The 9,358-nt window shown below is 46.8% G+C and overlaps 1 protein-coding gene across 1 annotated transcript in view; it reads left to right on the top strand.

Annotated features, from left to right (window-relative positions):
* POU2AF1 (POU class 2 homeobox associating factor 1) overlaps window positions 1-7,251 on the top strand; it is a 28,973-nt gene extending 21,722 nt beyond the window's left edge. The window contains exons 2-5 of the mRNA XM_063139254.1: window positions 2,867-2,997; window positions 3,488-3,530; window positions 3,650-3,921; window positions 6,922-7,251. Coding sequence (XP_062995324.1) covers window positions 2,867-2,997; window positions 3,488-3,530; window positions 3,650-3,921; window positions 6,922-7,236 — 761 coding nt within the window. The 3' untranslated portion in view covers window positions 7,237-7,251. The remainder of the gene's footprint in view (window positions 1-2,866; window positions 2,998-3,487; window positions 3,531-3,649; window positions 3,922-6,921) is intronic.
* Window positions 7,252-9,358: the final 2,107 nt, after the last annotated feature.

Genomic DNA, 9,358 nt, shown 5'->3' on the forward strand with positions numbered 1-9,358 from the left:
CCCCAGAAAGGATGTGGCACGGCTTTGCCTGAATACTATCAAGGGATTTTTGTGATATTTCCTTCACTTCCTAGCCTTTGATATGGCGGTAATCTATTGCCACACAATATTTTCTGTGTGATAATGTTTTTAACCGTTTCAGATACAGGACTGAATTGTGTTTCCTTGTGACTCACACTCTCACTTGACTTTACTGTGGTTTTCTGGCTGGCTGTAAACTTGATTACTCAAAGGAAAAATTCTCAATCTGTTGGCTCCAACTCCAGGCTCGGCTATTATTCCAGTTAGCTAAAAAGCAAGAAAATATCATGTCATCTACCAGGGGTGGGAAGGAAGTCGATTTCCAGGCGTTTAGATTTCAGCTCCCAGCATTCCTGACCATTGGCCGTGCTAGCAGTGGCTCCTGGGAGTTGAAGTCCAAAACACCTGGGGATGGGCCTTCTGTCCACCTATGGTCTGCACCAGTGGAGGCTGATGGCTCCGACGTCAGTGGGATGGTAAATCTGTAGCTCCTGTACAGTTCTGACTGAAACCCAGAGCAAATTTACCACCCCAGTGACATTGGAGCCACCAGGCTCTACTGGACTATCCACAACATATTTAAATCATACTCAAATTTGTTATGACTCCCAATCAATGCCTGAGTAATTAGAGTCCCACAATGGGGCAGGAGATCTCGAACACAGCATCGTCATCAGCACTCTCCCAAAATGATGGTTCTTTCGGGAAAGTCATGGGATTCCCACCAGATTCAGCCCAGTTTAACTTTGTAGGGTAGGTAGACACATCCTCAAAGTTACTGATGACTCACATGCCAACTGCTTCTTGCTGCCCCCAGTCTGAATGAGAGCAAACAGCATTTCTGTTAACTAAACTGAAACTACAGTTTGTACAGGCTATGGAACACGCGTGGGTAAGAGCCAGGTCTTGCTACCACAACCTCACTCCCCCCGCCCGCCCCCTGCACATCCTTTCAACCTTGACTTGTCATCTGGAACAGCCTTCTTGCTCGTCATTTACCAACATTAGTCATTGAAATTTTAAAAGCAGATGTTCAACTTCTTACTGCTGAAATCAATCACACTCAGCCTGCAAAAAGAAACCAGATTCCCTCAGATACCACATTCAGGTTTGGGTGTGTGGGGCAGGCACTCTGCACATGATCAAGGGAACTCTCGTTATGATTACTATTTACCGTATCCCAGTTCTGAACTTGGATTTTAAAAACAGGTTCTGCCGTTCTACTTGTTGCGTTCATGGCTGTACCCTCTGGCATTCACACGTGCTGGCAAGCTGACACGAGACACTCACATCAGTGAGACACGGTAGACAGGCTTAATGGTTACAGAGTTTCTAAAACACACTTAAAGCTGAACAATGGTTAGGAAGCTTTAGGCTCTTTTTTTCTGAAACAGTCCTAAAGGCAAACACTCGAAGAGGGGGTGCGAATAGGCTACACCAGCTTTTAGCTTCTCTAGATGCCACATACGCTGGCACCTCAAAGGGACATGGCTAATCTCCTAAAACAACATCTCAGGAAAGGTTGCTCTCAGCCACCAGAGCCAAGCAGAGAGATCCGTCACACACTTGTCAATCTCAGCCTACCACTACTGAGCTGACCTCGTTACCACGACTTCAAGAAAAGTTAAGCCAAAGGCACAGCGGTCCAATCCTTCTGCTAAAGACTAAGAACTCCCTGCCACCTGAGTCTGGGCACGAACACAGAATCCGCAGCATATACAAGTCCAAGTCTATGAAAAGCCTCACTACTTTTCATGGCACTGTTCTTAGATATCCAAAGTCCAAATAGCAAAGCGTCCATGTGCAGAGTGCTTTCGAAGTCCTAAGCAGAGATGGAATCCAAAGCAGGAAAGAAGTCAAGCGTTGCGCGCGAGAGATGAAACCTAGCAAAAGCTTTTTCAGCTTTGCACCAGCCTTTAAAGCCTATTCAAAGTCACTTGACAGACAGGTCCCCTGACCTGTAAACCTTGCCCACGTGCCAAGAGGGCAGGATGTTACAACCCACTTCGAAGAGCGCCCCCACCTTTTCCCAAACACTTTGAAGTTCCCAGAGAACTAGCTGCCTCAAGGCCAAGATAAAAGAGTGAACAAGCTACTTCTATGAGAACTTCTTTCACAGAGAAGCTTGCAAAGAACATCTGACATTTTCAAACCATTTCCTAATAAATCTAACCACTAAGTACAAACCCTATATCTGACACTAGTGAAGCACGGGCCAGATTCCACCTTATTTTATTTATTTATTTATTACATTTTTATACCGCCCAATAGCTGAAGCTCTCTGGGCGGTTCACAAAATTTAAAACCATGAAGAACATAATAAAACAACCAACAATCTAAAAACACAAATATAAAATACAGTATAAAAAGCACAACCAGGATAAAACCCCGCAGCAGAAGTTGATATAAGATTAAAATATGGAATTAAAACAGTAAAATTTAAATGTAAGTTAAAATTAAGTGTTAAAATACTGAGAGAATAAAAAGGTCTTCAGCTGGTGATGAAAGGAGTACGGTGTAGGTGCCAGGCGGACCTCTCTGGGGAGCTCATTCCACAGCCGGGGTGTCACAACGGAGAAAGCCCTCCTAATAGTAGACACCTTGATTTGTGTCTGCAAATTTGCACCATCTTGTGACACCCCACCCAACCAAAACAAGCTCCTAGCTTTGTACAAAGCTAGAGCAAGCCTCGAATCATGTATTTTGCTCTGGACAGGCAACTCCAGAATTTTTTATTTTTTTTTGAGATTCTTCTTTTTATGATTATTTTAACTGAAGAAGAAATATGTGAAGTATTAAGAAAGGATAATAATGATGAAAATTGTTTGCCTGGTGTTTTTTTTAGCTTCTGCACCTGAGCAGCCGCCCCTGCCACGCCCCTACCAAGGTGTTCGGGTTAAAGAACCAGTGAAGGAGCTCTTGAAGAGAAAGCGTGGCAGCGTTCAGAATGCAAACGTGGCTGCTGCAGCGACAACGGTAGGAAAGGGCCAAACCACAATTCGCGGGCCAAAGGTTCATCTCTGTTCCTTCCTATGGGTTTCCATCATGTCACCAACACTGACTTTCCAGTTCTGTAGTGCGCGGCAGCACACCAAGAGGCCTCAAAACGAAGGTTTTCTGTACCAACATCAGCCAAAATCTGAACCTTACATTTTGAGTCATGAGAAGTTGCGCTTCACACCTGCCCAGGTGCATCTGCAAGGAAAGGAGGATGCTCCCTGGGACACGAATGTTTGTAGAGTGTGTGTCTATGTGTGTTTTGTGAGTATGTGTGCACCTCCGCCCCACCCCTGGCCATTCATTCCCCAAACGAAGGCTTTTATTGTGATGGTTCATTTGCTCAGCTTGACGTTTGGCCACAGTTTGAACATGAATTTTGTTTCCTCTTAGGCCTCTGAGTAATAGTTTCTCCAAGTTTCTTGCTCTTCAATAGCCAGTGTCAAACTACGTTTTGTTTTTCCTTTAGGTGTTTTTACCCCATCAGTCACTCCCATCCTATTCACCCACAGGTAAGGGTTTCAGAACATGTTCTCCCCCCCACACACACACCTTTTTTTGTTTTGTTCACTGCTTTGGTTCCTGGCCCACTTTTTTTAGCCTAACCCTCCAGTCCTTCCTTTGCTCGTAGGCCAGCTCTGCACCGAGTCGGACTTCGTTGCGTCTTCCTTGCCCCTGATGGATGAAGCGTCGCTCTATTCCAGCTGGCTGGCACAACCTTCTCCAGCCTCTCTCCAGCCTTTGACCCAATGGACCACCTACCCGGATTACGTGTCGCATGAAGCCGTCGCCTGCCCCTATACGTCGGACATGTACGTCCAGCCCGTGTGCCCCAGCTACACGCTTGTCGGAACGTCTTCCGTGCTGACTTACGCCTCCCAGCCGCTCATCACCAACTTTGCAGTGAGTTGGGTTGCGTCCATGGAGCAGGGCCAGTTCTTTGGGTCACGCTGGAGATAGGGCTGTAGGACGATCTAGCCCAGCCTCTTTCAACATGGCGCCCTCCCACTGGGTTGGATTGCAACTGCTTCAACACAACAGGAAGGGGCCAGGTTGGGGAAGGCTTATTTAGCTTTTGTTTTCATAAAGGTAGGGTGACCATATTTGGGAAACCAAAAAAGAGGACACCTAGTGTACGTGTGGGGAAGCAGCTTTCTGAGTCCTGCAGAAAGTATGTTATTCCCCCGCCACCTTAAAGAACCCGATTGGAGTGGAGGAGGGGAAAGGATTTCATTCTGCACCACCACCATCCACTCCAATTGGGGCCTTTTCTATAATGTCCAGGAATGACCCACTTTCCCCTTTAAGACCTCAATTGGAGCTCGGGGTGGGGGAATGCTGTGCCTCAAGAACGCATGTCATTCCCTCCTGCCATGCTGATGGCAGCCTTAAAGAGGAAGGTGTGTCATTCCAGGACATTATTGAAAATTATAGAAAATCCCCCCTGACAACATAGAAAGAACAAAAACCAGGACAAATCCGGGGAAATCCTGACAGTTGGTCACCCTAATAAAGGTGTCCTGCACTTCTCTAGCACAGGGATGCGAAACCTCAGACCTGGCGGCCAAATCCAGCCCTCTGGAGTCTCCCGTAGGGTCACACCCCTTCTTCGGGAAGCCCCACATTTCCTCCAACTACAGATGGTTTTTTGGTTTCCAGGCATTTGTGCAGTTTTTCCCTGTTCTGAAAGGTTGAAATGCATCTCCTGAGGCTCAGTTACTGGCAGTAAGAGCATCCGCACGTCGTACCGAGACCGCTTCTAAGCGACCCCAGTGCACCCCGAAAACGATCGTGTAACTTGCCTGTAAAAGAGACGAGGAAGAAACGTCCTTGCCGCCGCTGCCACCCAACTCCCTCCTCACCGTCCGGCGAGGAGAGCTCGGTGGAAGAAGGTGGAGTGGAGAGCACCCCGCCTTCTTTCCCTGAGCTCTCCGAGCCGGCCGGCAAGGATGGAATTGGGTGGCAGCGGCGGCAAGGACGTTTCTTCCTTGTCTCTTTTACAGGCAAGTTACACGATCGTTTTCGGGGTGCACTGGGGGCGGATGGAAGCGCCCTGAGAACGACGTGCGGATTCCCCCCATGATGAAGCTACAATATGCTTGAAGCTACAATATGCCAGCATTTTTTTGTACGTACGTCTCCTCCCCTTTTACCTTTTGATACTCTATAATTCCAATTTAAGGAAAACAGTTACTGAATGAAACCTCATTGTTTGTGAAAAGAAGAAGAAGAAAACCATCCGTAGGTTATCCTTGTTTGCTGCTCAGGAAAAAAGAAAGAGGCAAAAGGAGGGGGAGGAGAGAGGAGGTGGTGGTCATCAGTTTATCCTGTAGGCTTTGACTAAACAAGGAGTCTCATGGTTCCAATTCGCAACTTGTGAACAGCTGTAATTGAAGAGAGCCATAAATTGCATTGTTCTGTCTTGTTACCCAGCATATCGGATGTCGGATTTGAATATCAGGAGGGAGAGCCTGGATAATACACTTCGGTTTCCCCACCCCACCCCGTTTCAGCGTGATATTTTCACAACGTTATCTGCAGATGCATTTTCAATGCAATTTATAATCATTTTATTTGATGGCTTTACGATGCTTTACATGAATTTAAACAAAAACCTCTACCCTTCTGTAAACTGCCCAGAGAGGTTTGACTGTTGGACAATGAATAATAATAATAATAATAATAATAATAATAATAATAATAATAATAATACACTCCAGAATAGAACTATATTTAAAATGGTAACTAAGGGTGCAAACCTATGTATGTTTAGGCAGAAAATCCTATATATGTTTAGACAGCATAGCTGGCTGGGGAGTTGTAGGACTCCCCCCGCCACCCAACATGTAAACATGCATAGGATTGTGCCCTAAGTAGATATTCTAGAAGTCCTTGGTAAACAAAAATGTCTTTAGACAGCAAGATTGGCACTGATGCCCAGCAAAGTACTGATGGATTCCGCATTGAGACATGATGGCGGGGGAAATCCCAGGTGATGCTTGAACGCAGCTGGTCCCAGTCTGGTGTCCACTCTGAGAAACAGGCAGTGTGTAACGCAACACGGTGTGAGTTTGGTGCCCGTGGAAAGGAGCCCAAATGCAAGGGAGAAGCTAGGAAGGCCATGTAGATGGCCCAGGCCACCACTGTGCCCACGGACACTTCTGTTGGCTCCCCCTGGGCTCGCTACTTTGCCTGATTTTTATTTTATTTTTAAAATTAATTATTTGCAACTGGGAGGCTGGAAAGCTGCAAAACATCAGTTAACAGAATATATTTATTTATTAGTTCTGGGCAGCCTTCACGATTCTCCTTCCACCACCCTTTTATCCTCCCAGCAGCCCTGTGACATAGGTGTGGCTGGGAAGACTGTAATCTTGAAAGGTGGCTGCGAAACGTATTAAATCAAATAAACAGATGGTCAAAGCAACTGGCCCTATCTCACCTAAGAAGCTTCATGACTGAGTGAAGACTTGAACCCAGGTCTTCCCAATCCTAGTCCAATCATCTAACCCAGGGGTGGGTGACTTGCTTCCCTCCAGGTGTTTTGGCCTACGATCCCCATCAGCCTGCACCATTGTCTATGCCAGCTAAGGCTGATGGGAGTTGTAGGCCCAAAACACCCCTGCTCTAACCCCTGCAACACAGTGACTCTCTTAATGAGTTATGTTGCTCTTCGTTAGCTGTAGGTGGTGGTGGTTGATTTTAGTGGGTTTTACTCTGAACTGTTGATCATCTCACTTTTTACTGTCATATTGTCTCAATGATGATTTGTTATACGATGCCTCGGAGACCTTACGATTAAGAGGCCGGAAACAAATAAATCCGTGTGTGAACGAGCTGCAGCTGTGCGCAAAACTCTTAGAGACACTCGACTGGTGGCTCATTCTGTTCTATCTCAAACAGGCAAGGCCCACCTCCACACCGACTGTCTTGCCCCACCTGGATGTGATGGACCAACAAGCACCTCTGAGCTACTTCCCATGGACTCAGCCAATCTCAACGCTACCGGCGCCATCCCTACAGTACCAGCCAGCCTCGGCCGCCATCCATGCGCCCCAGTTTGTTCCTCTTCCTGTTTCGGTTCCTGCCCCTGCCCCCCAGGAGCTGGGGGATGCAAGGAAAGAGATGGGCGCCCTCACCATCGAGAAGCTCCTCCTCCAAGATGGAAACAACGACACCTACGATTTGAGCAGCAGCCTCCCTGTCGAAGGACTTTAAAGCTCAGGGTTCCAGCCAAGACGGATGATGGGGTGTTTCTCAAATCTTTGTGGTTCAAGAGGAATTCAATTCATTCTCTCTCTCTCTCTCTCTCTCTCTCTCTCTCTCTCTCTCTCTCTGTCTGTCTTTCTCTCTTGGGGTGATTCCAGGCAAAGCTTTTTTGTGTGCAGTTGCCCTGCCTCATCCGTGGAATTTGGCATGGGGGTCCAGACGATGTCTTCTTTCATTTCTCACGCTCCCGTGCTTTCCGCCACCGCTCCTTCCGTCACAAAAAGATCCGTTAAGGAGGAAAAGGCCCAAGAGCTGCCTACGGCCTTTTATAGCCTGAATCCCTCCCTCTAGAAGCACCCTCAGACCCGAAATCCCAGCTTGTTCCCTGCTGAGCCTCTTTAAGAAACATTGCAGGGCGTCTTCGGGCATCCCTTCAGCTCCCCCGCGTTTTGGCAAAGAAATAGCAGGCTCTCGTCCTGCCCATTCCAGCAATCAGGAATGCTAACCTGCTCTTCCTCCTCATTAGCTGCGTAGCCAATAGGGTCCTTCTTTCTAGATGGGGAATTGAGGCATGAAAAGAAGCAGGCAAGGGCAAGGAGCTGTCGACGTAAGTGCCATCTGGAAAACCCAGTGTTCCTTCATTTCTATGGGCAGGACCAGGCCAACCCAAGAGGTGCTTCTAGAGGTTTCAGAATTCAGGGAATGCTGTTGTGGTTGGGCTACTCTAGAAAACCCTCATGGGATGGGTGGAGGCCACAATTGCTCTCTCTTTCTCTCTCAGGGCCAGCATCAAGGCTAGGAATGGTGGGACACTTGCTGAAAACCCGTAGCTCAACCTGGACCTACTGCACTGGCTTCTCCCCTTCACCCTTGCAACCTGCTAGTTCATTAGCAGGTGGCCCAGACTGTGGCCCAGACAATGGTGGTGGTGAGAAGCAGGAGCAGAAGATGCCAGGGCCTCCTTGCTCACTGCCTCTCTGCCTCTCAAGCAAGCAAGTGGGAGCCATGATGAGAAAGAGGGTGAGAGGCAAGACCAATCTGAAGGTAGACCCACTTTTCGTCAGCTGGCATGGCCAGCGGAGGACACCAAGTTGGGGAAAGCTACATTGAATTCTCGCAACCCTTTAGACTCCTGCAAAACTCACTAAAACTGCCAATTCAGATTGATGCATTTTTGACCTAAAAAAAAGAAAAACATACTGAAGTTCTCATTTGTCTCTGGAAACACGCCTTTTAGAAATATCTTTGATCTTTAGATGTCGGGCCTGTTTTATGTGATTTATTGCACTAAACAAGATATTCAGAGTTCTTTGTAAATATTTAATTGAGATAAATCCATTAAGATTATGAAAAGGCAAGCTGGGCTTCTGCTGTTTTTGAAATCTGGATGGAGTTTTTTTTTTTTAAAGGACTAGCGCTGTATGTCTTTCGGAGAAAATAATAATAAAATCTAGCATTGATGTAGCACATTTGAAATGTTCAAAGGGCTTTATGTACAGATTCTCATAAGGACTGCTTCTGGGGTGGCCAACTGCACATTGCCAAAAAAGGTGGATAAAAGAGGATACAGATTTGCATTAAATTTGCATATGCTAAATAATATATATAGCTGCACTATTATAAATAATTACTGTAGTTTCAATAGAAATACCATATGGGTCAAATCCAATTAAAGCCAGTGTGAGAGCCAGCATGGTGCAATGGTTAGAGTGCTGGACTAGGAGTCAGGAGATCTGGGTTCTAGTCCCCACTTGGCCATGGAAGCTCACTGGGTGACTTTGGGCCAGTTGCAGACTCTCAGCCCAACCTACCTCACAGGGTTGTGAGGATAAAATGGAGAGAAGGAGGGTTATATAGGCCACCTTGGGTTCCCTGGAGGCCTTAGCTAGACCTAAGGTTTATCCCGGGATTGTCCCGAGGTCATCCCTGTTCATGTAAATGACACACAGGATATCCCGGGAGCAGGCAAGGACAACCCGGGTATGATCCTGGGATAAACCTTAGGTTTAGCTAAGGTCGGAGGAAAAAAGGTGGGATATAAATGAATGTCGTTGTCATCATCATCATCATTGTCCCACTTTCTCACTGGCTGCCCACCTGTCAAGGAAGCAAGTGGTAGTTATGATGAGAA

Source organism: Elgaria multicarinata, chromosome 12, assembly GCF_023053635.1.
Source record: "Elgaria multicarinata webbii isolate HBS135686 ecotype San Diego chromosome 12, rElgMul1.1.pri, whole genome shotgun sequence".
Lineage (NCBI taxonomy): Eukaryota > Metazoa > Chordata > Lepidosauria > Squamata > Anguidae > Elgaria > Elgaria multicarinata.